Genomic DNA, 16,166 nt, shown 5'->3' on the forward strand with positions numbered 1-16,166 from the left:
TCCCAGCACCGATCCCTGTAGTACACCACTGGTCACAGGCTGCCACTCGCAGAAACAACCCTCGGCACAGTGGCGCAGTGGTTAGCATCGCAGCCTCACAGCTCCAGCGACCCGGGTTCAATTCTGGGTACTGCCTGTGTGGAGTTTGCAAGTTCTCCCTGTGTCTGCGTGGGTTTCCTCCGGGTTCTCCGGTTTCCTCCCACAGCCAAAAGACTTGCAGGTTGATAGGTAAATTGGCCATTATAAATTGCCCCTAGTATAGGTAGGTGGTAGGGGAATATAGGGACAGGTGAGGATGTGGTAGAAATATGGGATTAGTGTAGGATTAGTATAAATGGGTGGTTAATGGTCGGCACAGACTCGGTGGGCCGAAGGGCCTGTTTCAGTGCTGTATCTCTAAATCTAAATCACCCTCTGCCTCCTGCCACTAAGCCAGTTTTGGATCCAATTTGCAAAATTGCCCTGGATCCCATGGGCTCTTACCTTCTTAACCTCGACCCCTCTGGGGCATTCTTTTTCTCCAGCACTGAAATGCTCTCCTTAATACCACCACCACTCCCTCTTGTTTTCCCTTTCCTATCTTTCCTGAATGCCTTGTATCTAGGAATATTTAACACCCAATCCTGCTCTCCTTTGAGCCAGATCTCTGCTGTAGCCACAACCTCATATTTCCACATGTCAATCTGCGCCTGTACTTGCCAATCTTATTAACATTCACATAATTAACATTAGCATTCACATACGTGCACATTAACCCTAATTTAGAATTTATTACTTTCTCCCTTTCTCTGACCCTACCTAGTAACTTACTGTTCTCTACTCTAGTGCTATCTATCTCTGCCAGTATTCTGTGCACCTTGGTATTCCTCTCTGACATTTCCTCCTGGTTCCCACACCCCTGCCAAGTTAGTTTAAACCCTCCCCAACAGCACTAGCAAATCGCCCTGCAAGGAAATTTGTCTCAGCTCTGTTCAGGTGCAACCCCTCCAGCCTGTACAGGTCCCACCTTCTCAAGAACTGGTCCCAGTGTCCCAGGAATCCAATGCCCTCCATCCTGCACCATCTTTCCAGCCATGCATTCAGCTGCGCTCTCCTATTTCACTTGTATGTGGTACTGGGAGTAATCCAGAGATTACTACTTTTGAGGTGCTGCTTACTAATTTCTTACCTAGCTCAGTAAACTCTTTCTGCTGGACCACATCCCTCTTTCTACCTATGTCATTGGTACCAATGTGGACCATGACTGCTGGCTGTTCACCCTCCACCCTCAGAGTGCTCTGAAGCCGTTCAGTGACATCTTTGACCCTGCCACCATGGAGGCAACACACCATCCTGGATTCACATCTGTGGCCACAGAAAGGCCTGTCTGTTCCCCTGACCATTGAATCTCCGATCACTGTCATTCTTCCAATCTTCCTTGTGCCCCCTGTGCAGCTGAGCCACCCGTGGTGCCATAGCCTTGGCTCTGGCTGCACTCCGCAGATGAACCGTCACCTTCCTCAGTATTTAGAATTGAATGCCTGTTGGAGAGTGAGACGCAGTCAGGGGTCTCCTGCACGACCTGCCTGTGTCGTCTTGACTGGCGGTCAGCCATTGCCTTTCTCCCTGCATACTCTTAAACTGCAGATGCACCATCGTGTCGCCAGCTGCTGCTCAAGTTCCGAAACCCGGAGCTCAAGCTGCTGCAACTGATGACACTTCCTGCACATATGCTTATCCAGGATACGAGAAGTTTCTTGGAGTGGCCGCATAGCAATAAATATATTATAAATTTTAAAAATGAGTAAAGGACACAGTTGATAGGCATGTGATCACAATACTCCTTCACATAGCATATACTTGTGCATTTTAACCTTTTTGTGCATTTGTTGGTAAAATGAAAAGCAGAGGGCATGAATGTTTCCTGATCACTGCTTGATTTCTTTGGTTACTGGCTGGTGGTAAATGTATAAGTAAATATACACGTGAAGTACATTTACTTGTGAACCTCCCCATATCTAAGGAAGATTGTCGTTAGAGCCTCCACAATTTCCATCCTTACTATCTCAGTAACATAGGATGCATCCCATCTAGACTGGATGACTTTTCTAATTTGAGTATGGCCAACCTTTTAAGTATCTCCGTCTCTGTTTTTATCCTGTCCAGTATTGTGACGTACTGCTTTGCTGCTACATTGATGGCATCCTCTTCTCTAGTGAAGACATGTGAAGTAGTTGTTTATTTCCGCTGCCATGCCTTCTGCCTCCACAAGACGATTTCCTTTTTGGTCCCTAATTGGTCCCACCCTTTTGATTACTTTTCCTCTGTTTATATGTTTAGAAAAGCATTTTGGGTTCCTTTTTGGTTTAACTCCTAAGCTATTCTCATACTCTCCCTTCCCCTCATTTCCTTTTTACATCTCATCTGGATTTTGTCTTCATTTTGGTTCCACTATGTATTATCAGCCTTGCATGCAATGGGTTTTTATCAAAGTATTTTCCGATTATAGAGCTGGATGCCAGCCCTGCCCGCAAATCTGTACACATTGACGGATTGAATTAACCATCATGGCGTGTTTACAGTAATTGCACTTGCTTGTGAGCCTTTGAGGAGGCTCTTAAAATTAAGCTGGTTGTTTTAAGGTGCATTAATGAGCACAATCTAAAAGCTTTTAATTATTAAATATTTAATTTACTGAAGTATTGAATACTGCACGCCAATTAAACTTGTAAGTGGTTCTGTATATAGTTTTAAATCATTTTCAGTTAAGGGAAAGGTGGTGGAAATTCAAGATAAAACATGGGAATTCTAGACCCCTTGCTGTTTCCAATTACTGTCCCATCTTCAATCTCCTTTTCCTCTCGAGTCCTTGAATGCGTTGCCATTTAAATGTATGGCCATCTTTTCCCCCAGCATCCTTTTTGAATCTTTCCAACAGGCTTCTGGCCCTGCAATAGTCCTGAAATTACCCTAACCAAAGTCATATTCCTCTGTGACTGGGATTGTGGTTAATTTTCCTTCATTGAGCTCTTTGCAGTTGTTGATGTGGTTAAATGTACTATCCTCTACCAATACTTCTCCTGTGCTGTCCAGTTCAATGGGACTTCCCTTGTTTGGTTCCACTCTTACCTATTTCATTATTGTCGGTGCATTTCCAGCTTCGGAAAACTAAGTACTAGAGATGAAAGGACAGTATTAACTCTCAGCATCGTCCTCAATCTTACATGTTCAAGTGGTAGTGGATGCCTCTGGAACAACCTGGTTATTTGGATTAAATTTCACAAAATTGGGGCCAGAGGACTGCCGTGTTCAAGTGTGGTGGGAGTGACTGCCCTTGACATCAAGGCCCTAATAAAATTTGAAGTTAATGGAGCCATATCTAGCACAAAGGAAGATCGTTGTTGGAGAGCACAAGAAATAAGTGCAGGAGTAGGCCATTCAGCTCTTCGAGCCTGCCTCACCTGATCTTCTGCTTCGACACCCTTTTCCTGCACTATCCCTATATACCTTGATTTTAATATGTAGAAATCTCTCGATCTCCGTCTTGAGCATAATCAATGACTGAGCCTCCACAGGCCTCTGGGGCAGAGAATTCCAAAGATTCACCACCCTTTGAGTGAAGAAATTCCTCCTTATCTCAGTCTTAAATGGCCTGCCCCTTATTTTGAGACTGTGTCCCCTGGTTCTAGACTTCCCAGCCAGGGAGACATCCTTCCTGCATTAACGTTGTCGAGCCCTGTAAGAATTTTATATGTTTGAATGAGATCACCTCTCATTCTTCTAAACTCCAGAGAATAAAGGCCCAGTCTATTTAATCTTTCCTCAATCCCTCCATCCCAGGCATTAGTTTGATGAACCTTCGTTGCACTCCATCTATGGCAAGTATATTTTTCCTTTGGGTAAGGAGACCAAAACTGCACACAATATTCCAGGTACGGTCTCTCCAAGGCTCTAAGATTGCAGTGACATCTTTACTCCTGTACTCAAATCCCCTTGTAATAAAGACCAACATACCATTTGCCTTCTTAAGGCAAATGCCATTGCTTGCTGCATGTGCATGCTAGCATTCAATAACTCATGAACAAGGACACCCAAGTCACTTCAGCATTCTGGGATGTAGATCATCAGGTCCAGGGAATTTGTCTACTTTAAGCCCCATTAATTTCTCTAGTACTTTTTTTTTTACTAATAGTAATGTCTTGCAGTTCCTCGTTTACACTAGTCCCTCGATTCTCCATTATTTCTGTGAGGTTTTTAGTATTTTCCTCCCTGAAGACGGACACAAAGTATTTGTTTAGTTTCTCTGCCATTTCCTTATTCCCCATTATAAAACCTCCTAACTCCGCTTGCAATGGGCCCACGTTTGTTTTTGTTAATCTTTTTCCTTTTTACATATCTATAGAAGTTTTTACAGTCCGTTTTTATGTTTCTTTCTAGATTATTCTTATATTCTATTTTCCCTTTCTTAATCTTTTTCTTGGTCCTCCTTTGCTGAATTCTAAAATGCTCCCAATCCTCAGGTTTACCTTTTTCTGGCAACTTTATACACCACCTTTTGCTCTAATACAATCCTTGACTTCTTTTGTTAGCCATGGTTGGTACACTTTCCTTGCTGGGTTTTTGTGCACTAAAGGAATGTATTTTTGTTGTAAACTATGTATTAGTTCTTTAAATGTTAGCCATTGCGGTCTTCCATCATACCTTTTAACGTTGTTTCCTAATCTTCTATAGCCAATTTGCCCCTCATACCTTCATAGCTTCCTTTGATCAGATTTAAGACCCTAGTTTCTGATTGAACTACAGTACTTAGAATTTTACTTTAAGTTTCTATCATATTATGGTCACTTCTTCCTAAAGGCTCCTTTTACAACACGACTATCAATTAGCCCTTTTTCATTGCACTGTACAGGATCTAAAATAGCCCGTTCCATAGTTGGTTCCTCAACGTACTAGAAACCATCTTGCATACATTCCAAGAATTCATCCACCACAGTATTAGTACTTATAAAGTTTAGCCAGTCTATATGTAGATTGAAATCCCCCATGATTACTGTATTATCCTTGTTACACGCACCTCTAATTTTCTGATTTATACTGTGATTTACATTACCACTGCTGTTTGGTGGCCTATAAACAACTCCCACCAATGTTTTCTTCCTCTTGTTGTTTTAGTTCCACCCAAATTGATTCTACGTCTTGATCTTTAGAACTAAGGTTATCTCTCGCTACAATAATAATGTCCTCTTTAATTAACAGTGTTAGCCCACCACCTTTTCCCAGCTTCCTGTCCTTCCTGAATTGCCCTTCCTTCCAACATAAGGTCAGAAGTGAGGATGTTCACTGATGATTACACACACCGTGCTCAGTTCCATTTGCAACTCCTCAGCTGATGAAGCAAGCAAGGCCTGGGCAACAGGCAGGTTGGCGCTGATAAGTGGCAAGTAACATTTGTGCCACACAAGTGCCAGGCAATGACTATATCTAGCAAGAGAGAGTCTAACCACTTCCCCTTGACAGTCAGTGGCATTGCCATCATTGAATCCTTCATCAACATTCTGGGGGGTGCTCACCATTGACCAGAAACTTCATTAGTCATTAGAGATACAGCACTGAAACAGGCCCTTCGGCCCACCGAGTCTGTGCCGACCATCAACCACCCATTTATACTAATCCTACACTAATTCCATGTTCCTACCACATCCCTACCTGTCCCTATATTTCCCTACCACCTACCTATACTAGGGGCAATTTATAATGGCCAATTAACCTATCAACCAGCAAGTCTTTGGCATGTGGGAGGAAACCGGAGTACCCGGAGGAAACCCACGCAGACACAGGGAGAACTTGCAAACTCCACACAGGCAGTACCCAGAATTGAACCCGGGTCGCTGGAGCTGTGAGGCTGCGGTGCTAACCACTGCGCCACTGTGCCGCCCCTAGTGGACCAACGACATAAATACTGTGGCTACAAGAACAGGTCAAAGGATGGGTCTTTTGTGGCAAATGATTCACTTTCTGACTTCTCAAAAGCCTTTCCACCATCAACAAAGCACAAGTCAGAAGTGCGATGGAAGACCCCCACTTTTTGTTGCTGCACTCATCCAGGCAACACTCAAGAAGCCTGACACCAACCAGGACAAAGCAGCCGCTTTGACTGGCATCCCATCCAATACCTTAAGCATTCACTCCCTCCGCCATTGAAGCATTGCAACTGTAGTGTGTACCATCTACAAGACGTACTGCAGCAACTCGACAAGGCTTCTTTGACAGCACCTTCCAAACCTGCGACCTCTACCAGCTAGGACAGGACAACAGGCACATCAAAACACCACTGTCTGCAAGTTTCCCTCCAAGTTGTACACAACCCTGACTTATTTATTTTATTTTATTTTATTTCGAGATACAGCCCTTCAGCCCACCGAGTCTGTGCCGACCAACAACCACCCATTTATACTAATCCTACATTAATCCCTTATTCCCTACCACCTACCTACACTAGGGGCAATTTACAACGGCCAATTTACCTATCACCTGCAAGTCTTTGGCTGTGGGAGGAAACCGGAGCACCCGGCGAAAACCCACGCGATCACAGGGAGAACTTGCAAACTCCGCACAGGCAGTACCCAGAATCGAACCCCGGTCCCTGGAGCTGTGAGGCTGCAGTGCTAACCACTGCGCCACTGTGCCGCCCGACTTGGAAATATATCACTGTTCATTTAGTGTTGCTGGTTCAAAATCCTGGAACTCACTAATGGCACTGTAGGAGTATCTTCACCACACGCTCTGTAGCGATTCAATAACGTGTCTCACTGCTACCTTCTCGAAGACAATTCGGGATGGACATTAGATCCTGGCCTTGCTTGTCAGGCCCACATCCCATGAATGAATAAGAGAAAAACTAGGCTTGGCTATATTATATATGATCCACTAATTTTACATCAGTCCCATGTAAAATAATAGCATGGATCAGGAGTATTTGTACAACAACATAGGCAGCACAAATTGCATACACGTGCTGAGGTTACAAATGCATCTTGGGACCTTATTTTCAGCAGGAAAAGAAATGGAGGCTTGCAATTTCAGAGAGAGGCTGTTGGCTATCTGTGAATTTTTTTTTTTGTGAAGAACCATCTCTATACAGTAGAATATTCCCAATTGTCAAAGTGCAAAGCCTCCATTTCTTTTCCTGCTGAAAATAAGGTCCCAAGATGCATTTGTGACCTCATCTGTGTGTAATGTGTGCTGCATATGTTGTATAGATACCCCTGATCCATTCTATTATTTTACGCTGGACTGATGTAAAATTAGTGGATCATATATAATTGTGTTTCTGCTCATGACCGGAGCAATGATTTCTATGTCCACTTTCCACAATTGTAAAAGCAAAGTTCAAAATACCTGGCCAAAAATAACTGAATTGCATGGAACAATACTAGAGTCAAGGTTTGTTACTATTTCTGGGTTTTATTAGATTTGGCATGCATTTTAGAATTCATCAATTGAAAGATGCCATAATTATTGTGTTTTAATAGGATTCTAAAATCAGAAGGTTCACCTGTGAGCTTATTTTGGCTGCTGTAATTATTTAAAAACATTCTTGCAAGTTTTATCTTCTGTAGGCTGAGAAATGCAAACAATAAGTTACATTATTTCCCCTTCTTGGAGATTATTTTGCACAATTCCCTGATGTGGGGGTGGGGTGGGGAAGCAAAGATCTGTACCAAGCTAGTGCCTTCTCTTTAAAAAGTGAATGTATTCTGATGATTTATCCCGATCTTTTAGAACTGTCGTGGCCAGGTAGATTAATGTCAAGAGAGGGACTGGGTAGTCGGCTACCAGTGTTCTACAGCTGGTTATCGGGAGCTACTAGACCCTGCTATTAATGATTCTCCTTTCTGGTATCTTTTTCTTTTCTTCCCGGTAAAGAGATTTTATAACCTTTGCTTAGCAACCCTCCCTCTGTTAGTGCATCTGTGATTGAGAACTGAGCAGAATGAGGATCAACCCTATTGTTGGATCTTGCTCTTTGCCTTTGGCAATGGATATTAGGGAAGCAACAGTGTAATATCCTGCAAATGCCATTGTTAATTGGAAATGATCCAGGTATTCCCCCTCTGTTCTTGTGTAGAACTGCATGAACTAAAATTAATATCTAGCTGAACATTCAATAACTTTTGCAGGACAGACACAGGCATTGAATCGCCAGAATATTTGGAATGCCAAACGAGTTATCTTCCTCACACCGCAGGTTATGATGAATGACCTTTCTCGTGGAGTTTGCCCACCTGTTGATGTGAAATGTTTGGTTGTTGATGAAGCTCACAAGGCACTTGGAAATCATGCCTACTGCCAGGTACAGTACTGTAAAGTCTATACATGTAGCTTCTTCATTTCATGTGTGCAGCACTTTATGATTTAATGTTATTTCCTTTTTCTGTTGAAGGTTGTTAGAGAGCTATGTAACTACACACTTCAGTTCCGTATTCTGGCTTTGACTGCAACGCCAGGTAGTGACATAAAGGTTAGTTACTTATGCAATCTATCCAATATGTGAAACGATTTCAAAGTTCATTTTCTGAAGACCAGACAATTACAATGTACAAAGGAATTAAACATAGCAAAAGAACTATGAAGTTACAAACACTATATGGCTGGAGGGCATCCATATGCTTGATTTGGAGACTGCTGTTTCTGTACTACAAAATACTGTTTGGATTTGACTCTCCTTTCTGTAATGAATGAAGTTACTAAAATGATTCTCTTTGCTCTTTGTTATTGGAAAGCAAGATGAATGCTAAATCTCTTTACAAGCAACAGTTGATGGCCATGCAAGTCAATTGACTGAGGGCCTCAGATGGAGTCAAAAGGGCTGCATTATAAGTAGCATGCATTAGAGGCTTTCACTTAATGTTTTCTGCCTTTATTCCTGTCATGGTTGGGTGGAATTTCTGGAATATTTTGATTTCATCTTGAGGCGATGCCTTATTCAGTTACATGTTTAATGCTCTCTTTGGTGTGCACTTCCATTCCTGTGCAATGCAATTTTAATTCCTAATGTATTATGTGGATGTCTGGTTTTACTGTAGCTGAGTTGTCACTTACTGTCCTAAAATGAAGTGTTGATACAGTTTTCTACAGAATTTAGACTACATGTGCCAAAAGATTAGAAACAAAATAATGCACAACACATCTTCACTGGAACTAGATATCAAGGTTATGGAAAATTTGTATGGATCACAAAGATGAATATGGTTATATTTTTGTGTCCAGTTACTTGTCCGTATGCAAGCTTATAATCACAATGTACCAGGTACTCTGTGACATGTTTCTCTTGCTGTGCTATTGAGAGCAGCCCTGATATCATTGGCAGTGTGTCAAAATAAACTTGAGTTCCTTTTATACTATGTAAGATCTATGTGTGGAATACTGGAATGCAACAAGCCATGTCAAATCCAACAGTAAATCCTGTTGGATTTGCTAAGAACAGAATCCAGAATAACTAGGTTTAACACAAAACTGATGCTAGCTGTACAAAATGTTGGTGGGCTTACTTTCAGATTGCAGCTGGCTTTGTGGTTGAGAAGGAGTAGTGCTAGCATGGGTATCATTGTACGAGAGCAGATGCAGTGAAGTTGCTATCTCTGGAAGCTGCAGGTCTATTTAAAGACTGCTTAGTCCATCAAACCTATCTCAAACAGTCATGATGCAAGTAATGATTTCCAGTGTACCCTCCCACTTATAGTCATGTATTCTCCCGAGAGAGGTGAAAACAAGTTTTTTTTAAAACTGGCAATTTAGAGAACAAAATCTGGGAAATTCCTCTCTGACCTCCAAAGATGATCAAAATGAGTTTCAGGAGATCATAGTGATCATGAAATATCCAATGTCTTTCTTACTTTTTTAATATTCAGTTGTATAAGCCACAGCCCGTCCCTTTGCAAACTCTTTTGCAGTGAATCCACGCTCACCGCGCAAGCCAGTAACTTGTTCCAAGTGTTGACGACCCTCTGCATTTAGAATAAGCTTCCTGACATCTAACCTATGCTTGCTTGTATACAGGCATGACTGGAATATTAAATGAATACTTTGCATCAGTCTTGAGGATGATGCTTGATTACTAGATTTGAATGATTTTAATAAAACTAGTAATATTAAATATTTTGGGAGAATTAATAATTGAAAATAGCTGGGTTGGGCGATATCCACCTGAGGGTGCTCGGGGAGCTAGGGCATGCATTGTGCAAGCTCCTACCCCGTAGTTTTAAAAGCACACTGCCCTCTGTGATGGTTCCTGGAGACTGGAAAGAGGCCAATATTCACTTTTTTTTTTTAAGTGACAAGACACACCAGTGTAACAATAGTCCATTAGTTTGACATCAGTGACAGGAAAGATGCTTGAGGGAATCTTTTAGGGGTGCAGTAATATAGGATAGAAAGGGACGGATTGGGGACACCCAATGTGGCTTCATAGAAAGGTCATGTCTTGCAAATTGAATTGTATTTTTTGAAGAAGTAATGAAGATAGTGGATGAGGGAAGCCACTTAGACTTCCCAAAAAGCATTTGATAAGGTAAATCATAAGAGGATTCTCTGGAAGATTAAAGCCTCTGTATCAGGATAATAATATTGAGCTGGATTGAGAACTGGTTTATAGATGGATTTGGTTCTGTTTTGCGACAGTGGTGTCCCTCAGGGACTGGTGCACTTTACCATTTTTTATTTGATTTGGATGTAACTGTTGGAGGCATGATTGCAGATTCATAGGACAATTGATTATAAGACAGGGTAGACTATTTTGTCCTTGTACAAGACCTTGTTCATGCCTCATTTGGAATACTGTGCCCTGTTTTGGTTGTCTTATATGGTGCATGATAGATTTTGGAAAGGGTACAGAAGAGCACCATTAGACTAATTCCCAGTATAAAGCATCTTAGTTATTAAGTTAGGCTCAGAGTTGGGACGCTAGACTTGAAGTGTATACTGATGGGTGATCTGATTGAGGTTTATATGATGATGAAGGAAATAGCTTGTGTTCCAGTTGACAGTTTGTTCTAATGAAATAGGTTAGAGAGGACCAGGGATGTCACAATTTTGTTTAGGGCAGATCTAGGTTAGATGTGAGGATTCCTTTCCCAGAGAATAGTAAACCTCCGGGAGTCTGCCATCTCGAAGGGTGTATGTGATTTGCTGAATTCCTTCAAAAGTGAGCTGGATCGGTTTGGGGTGGACATCACCTCTTACAAAAGGTAGATACTTCAGTGGATTCAGGACCAAAGTGATGATCTGGACTTGTTTTGATTGCCTATAATTGTTTTGGAGAGGAACTTCCCAGATTTCATCCCCCCCACCCCCCCCTCAATTTGTCCTGGGTTTCAAATTTTTTTGTTTCTTGCAGGAGATCACGTGGTTTTGGGTAGGGTGGAGAGTGTATATGCTGTGATACACAAGCTATCACAATTGTGTGGGACAGGCTGGATGGAACAGAGGGTTTTTACCTGTCTGCCATTTGTTTGCATATTATATGCATGCTCTTTTGTTTTCCCTAACCTTAAAAAAACAAATAATTTACCAGTAGTTAAATATAATTTTAAACGCTAGAATTAAATCTCCCTGAAGTTTCTCTAGGATGAAAAAACCCCAGTTCTACAAACCTATCATCATAACCTAAGGGCTTTTAATCTAGGGATCATTCCAGTGGTGGTCCTTGAACCTATTTTAAGGCCTGTATCGGGCAACATATGAGCAAACTGAAACTGAGCACCCTATACACAATAAAGTCTAACTAAAGTCTTCTACAAGGACATTATAATTCTTTTAGTTTTATACTGAACTGTTCTTGCACATCTTGGCACTCTATAGCTTCATGGTACTGGTCATGCACCTTCAGAGACTTGTACTCTAATGTAACAGACCCCCTTTTCCAAACCAAACATGGTGCATACATGTTTAGCAATAGCCTTACCCGTATGCATGACCCTGCAATTATCTACATTGTGACATTTTCCAGGCATGGACCCATTCTTCCATTGGATGCAGACGAGGTGTTTTTCCTCATCTAGCACTAATACTAGCGTAATGTCATCTGTGAACTTGCTGACAGTGCTTGCAACACTTTTTTTAAATTTATTTTTATTTAGAGATACAGCACTGAAACAGGCCCTATGGCCCACCGAGTCTGTGCCGACCAACAGCCACCCATTTATACTAACCCTACAGTAATCCCATATTCCCTACCACCTACCGACACTAGGGGCAATTTACAACAGCCAATTTACCTATCACCTGCAAGTCTTTGACTGTGGGAGGAAACCGGAGCGCCCGCCGAAAACCCATGCGGTCACAGGGAGAACTTGCAAACTCCGCACAGGCAGTACCCAGACTCGAACCCGGGTCCCTGGAGCTGTGAGGCTGCGGTGCTAACCACTGCGCCACTGTGCTGCCCTATTTGTACAGATTGATTGTGCAAATGAATAGATGATTTGAGGGACAGGTCTAATACCTTTCATGTCCTCTAGATGTCCCATATTGCTTCACAGCCAATTCATTACTTTTGATGTGTAGTCACTGTTATGTAGACACAACAAGCTCTCACAAATAACAAATTAAATAAATGATCAACTAATCTGTTTCAGTGGTGGTTTATGCATGGATATTGCCCAGAACAACAGAAGAACTCTGCTCTTCAAATTTTACGTCCATTTAGCAGGTAGACTGGGCTTCAGTTTAGCATCTTATCCAAAAGATAGCACCAATGATAATGTAGCTTGATCAAGTGAAACTTAAACCCTAGCCTTCCCTCTGAAGTGCTACCAAATAAGAGCTACTGACCCTGTGGCTGGAGGATGTTGAAAACATGAGGTTAAAGCAAAATTTCAGTCTCTAATTCACACATCCCAATCATTGTTAAGGGAAGGTTATGTCTTACTAACTTAATTGGGTTTTTTGAGCAAGTAACAAGAAGGATTGATGGGGGAAGTGCAGTGGATGTGGTCTACATGGATTTTAGTAAGGCATTTGGCAAGGTCCCTCATGGCAGACTGGTCAATAAAATGAAAGACTGTGGGATACAGGGGAATGTGGCAGGTTGGATCCAAAATTGGCTCAGGGCCAGGAAACAAAGGGTAGTAGTCGGCGGATGTTTTTGTGAATGGAAAGCTGTTTTCAGGGGCATTCCACAGGGCTCAGTGTTGGGTCCCTTGCTGTTTGTGGTGCATATTAATGATTTGGACTTAAATGTGGGAAGCATGATTGGGAAATTTGCTGATGCCACAAAAATTGGCCGTGTAGTTGATAATGAAGAGGATAGCCATAGATTCCAGAAAGATATCAACGGTTTGATTGAGTGGGTGGAAAAGTGGCAAATGGAATTCAATCCAGATAAGTGTGAGGTAATGCAATTGGGGAGGGCAAATAAAGCAAGGGAATACACAATAAACAGGAGGATATTGAGAGGGGTGAAAGAAGTGAGAGACCTTGGAGTGCTTGTCCACAGATCCCTGAAGGTGGCAGGACAAGTAGACAGAGTGGTGAAGAAGGCATTTGGAATGCTTTCCTTTATTGGCTGAGGTATAGAATTCAAAAGCAGGGATGTAATGCTGGAACTGTATTAAACACTGGTTAGGCTACAGTTCTGGTAGCCACATTATAGAAAGGACATAATTGCTCTGGAGAGAGTACAGAGGAGATTTACAAGAATGTTGCCAGGGCTCGAATATTGCAGCTGTGAGGAAAGATTGTATAGGCTAGGGTTGTTTTCCTTAGGCTGAGGGGTGACTTAATAGAGGTGTATAAAATTGAGGTTCCTAGACAGACGGGAAGGACTTGTTTCCCCTAGTGGAGAAGGTGATTGGTAGAAGGATTAGAGGGGACGTGAGGAAAAACTTTTTCACCCAAAGGGTGGTGGGTGTCTAGAATTCACTGCCAGGAACAGTGGTGGAGGCAGAAACCCTCAATTCTTGATGGGGATGTGGTAGGGAATATGGGATTAATGTAGGATTAGTATAAATGGGTGGTTGTTTGTCGGCACAGATTCGGTGGGCCGAAGGGCCTGTTTCAGTGCTGTCTCTCTCTATGACTCTTTCTTTTAAAAAGTACCTGGACATGTACCTGAAGTGCTGTAGCCAGCAAGGCTATGGACCAGGTGCTGGAAAGTGGGATTAGATTGGGCGGCTAGTTTTTTAAGCTGGCAAGGACTCGACTGCTGAATGGACTCCTTCTGTGCTGTAATTTTTCTATGGTTCTATAACTGGGTTGTTAGGAGCAACATCTTGTGTGGGAATTGCAGATGATTTACCCTTATCCAGTTGCTTTGATTCTTCTGCATGACCACACCATCCCATTGCTCGATTATTTGTATGTAAAGAATTTCTGATGCCAAGACGGGCCGAGCATAGTGTTTCTTATTTATAATTGCTTGGGACACCTTTGTGTACAGTAATGAGCAGCTGTTGATATGAGGCTGTAAATCTCAACCCTACTACCATTACCAAAAATAGGAATTAAACTGGTCTTTAAAGACTAGTTTGTACCATATCATTTTGGATAATTTATGGCCCAACAGCAGCTACTTGCATTTATATAGCACCTTTAAATTTAGAAGAATGTTCCAGGCTCTTCAGAGTTGTAAGGAACAGAACTGATGCTGTGCCAAAAGAAGGAATTATTAGGAGGGGTGATTAAACGTTTGGCCAATGAATTCAGTTTCAGTCGAACAGTATTCTAAAGTTGCAAACAATCTGTGGGGAGGGGATGGAGTTGGTGGCAAGGACAGAAGCTGGTGGCTTCAGTCTTTAGTGTTTTAGCTGGAGGGATGGCAGCTCATCCAAGACAGGATATTTGACGAGCACTCTCAAGCATGGAGACAACGAGAAAGTTTGAGAGGGGTGGCGGAGAGCTAGAACTGAGTGTCATTAGCTTACATGTAGAAGCTGATCCTGTCAAAAGGATTAGCATGTAGATGAGGAAGGTGGAGAAGCAAGGATGGATCCTCAGAGGGGACTCCAGAGGTGTTGGTGTGTGGAGGTAAAACGAGTAGCTGTTGCTCAAGATGTGAATGCTATGACTGGATAGGTGACAATGGAACCAGATGAGGGCAGTTTCACCAAAGGGGTGTGGTTGACCACGTCAAAGGCCGCAAATGGGTCAAAGAGGGATAATGCATCACAGTCACAGAAAATGTTTGTGATTGGGGACTGTTGGCATTTTGGGAGAGGTGGACGCCTGATTGTCGAGACTCACTGCAGTTGTAGCACAGTTAGTTATGATATCAAAGATGACAACATGCTCAAGAACTCTGGAAGGAAAGATTGGAAGTTGGGAGTAATTTGCAAGTTCTGGGATGTCAATGATATTTTTGAGGGGAAGTGATCAATGCAGTTTTGAAATGGAGGATGTGCTGAGGGGAGAAACCATTTACAATGTCAGTTAACATGAGGACTAGGAAGGAAAGATGGTGAAGGTTTTGTGGGTGGACAAGGGCATCAAAGCTGGAGTAAGGGAGTGGCTGAGCACATTAAAAACTGCAGAAATATGTGGCAACTAAAGGCAGTTGGTAGTATAAAAGTGCAGTTGTAAGCAACTTGAGAGAGATTTGTTGTCCCCAGAGATGGACAGGTGGGGTTGAAAGGGTTTGGAGAGTATGTGGGAGGTGAAGGATACAAAGATTTATAATGTGCTCATGCTGTTTGGCACAGACGTATATAATATAATTGTGTTATTATAACAGGCTGTACAGCACGTCCTTTCAAACCTGATGATTTCACAACTAGAAGTGAGGTCTGAAGATTCCCTAGACATCCAGCGCTACTCATATCAGCGACATGTGGAAAAGTTTGTTGTTCCTCTGGGAGCTGAGCTGATTGCTATCCAGTGTTTATACCTACAGGTGGGTTTTATTTTTTTCTTTGGTGAATGGAGTAAAATTACTTGACTTTAATGTAATCTTAGCTGAATAGTGAAATGTCTGGCTTTTCAGATTTCACCATATGTCTTCCATGCACTAGCAACTTTTTTCTTGGCATCAGTTTCAACATCGATTTGAAGTAGAACACATTTGTGAAATTTTATTTCAAAATTGCAATCAAACTTTTAAATGATGTTTAAGATCAGTGTTCCCTCTAAGCTGTGCAACCCTGAAAGTTCCCGTGCAGGCCGAGCCCAAGTCGGTCCCTTTAAGTTACCATGCATGT

At 42.2% G+C, this 16,166-nt stretch overlaps 2 protein-coding genes across 9 annotated transcripts in view; one reads left to right on the forward strand and one right to left on the reverse strand.

Annotated features, from left to right (window-relative positions):
• LOC137373693 (alpha-1-antiproteinase-like) overlaps positions 1-16,166 on the reverse strand; it is a 269,343-nt gene that overhangs the window by 48,479 nt on the left and 204,698 nt on the right. The gene's annotated exons all lie outside the window — the stretch shown is intronic.
• Positions 1-16,166, forward strand: part of fancm (FA complementation group M) — a 155,026-nt gene that overhangs the window by 3,969 nt on the left and 134,891 nt on the right. For all 8 annotated transcript variants that reach the window (XM_068038866.1, XM_068038862.1, XM_068038863.1 and 5 more), the window contains exons 2-4: positions 8,160-8,332; positions 8,423-8,500; positions 15,704-15,862. In XM_068038866.1, the coding sequence (XP_067894967.1) occupies positions 8,160-8,332; positions 8,423-8,500; positions 15,704-15,862 (410 nt within the window). The remainder of the gene's footprint in view (positions 1-8,159; positions 8,333-8,422; positions 8,501-15,703; positions 15,863-16,166) is intronic.

Source organism: Heterodontus francisci, chromosome 9 (genome assembly GCF_036365525.1).
Source record: "Heterodontus francisci isolate sHetFra1 chromosome 9, sHetFra1.hap1, whole genome shotgun sequence".
Lineage (NCBI taxonomy): Eukaryota > Metazoa > Chordata > Chondrichthyes > Heterodontiformes > Heterodontidae > Heterodontus > Heterodontus francisci.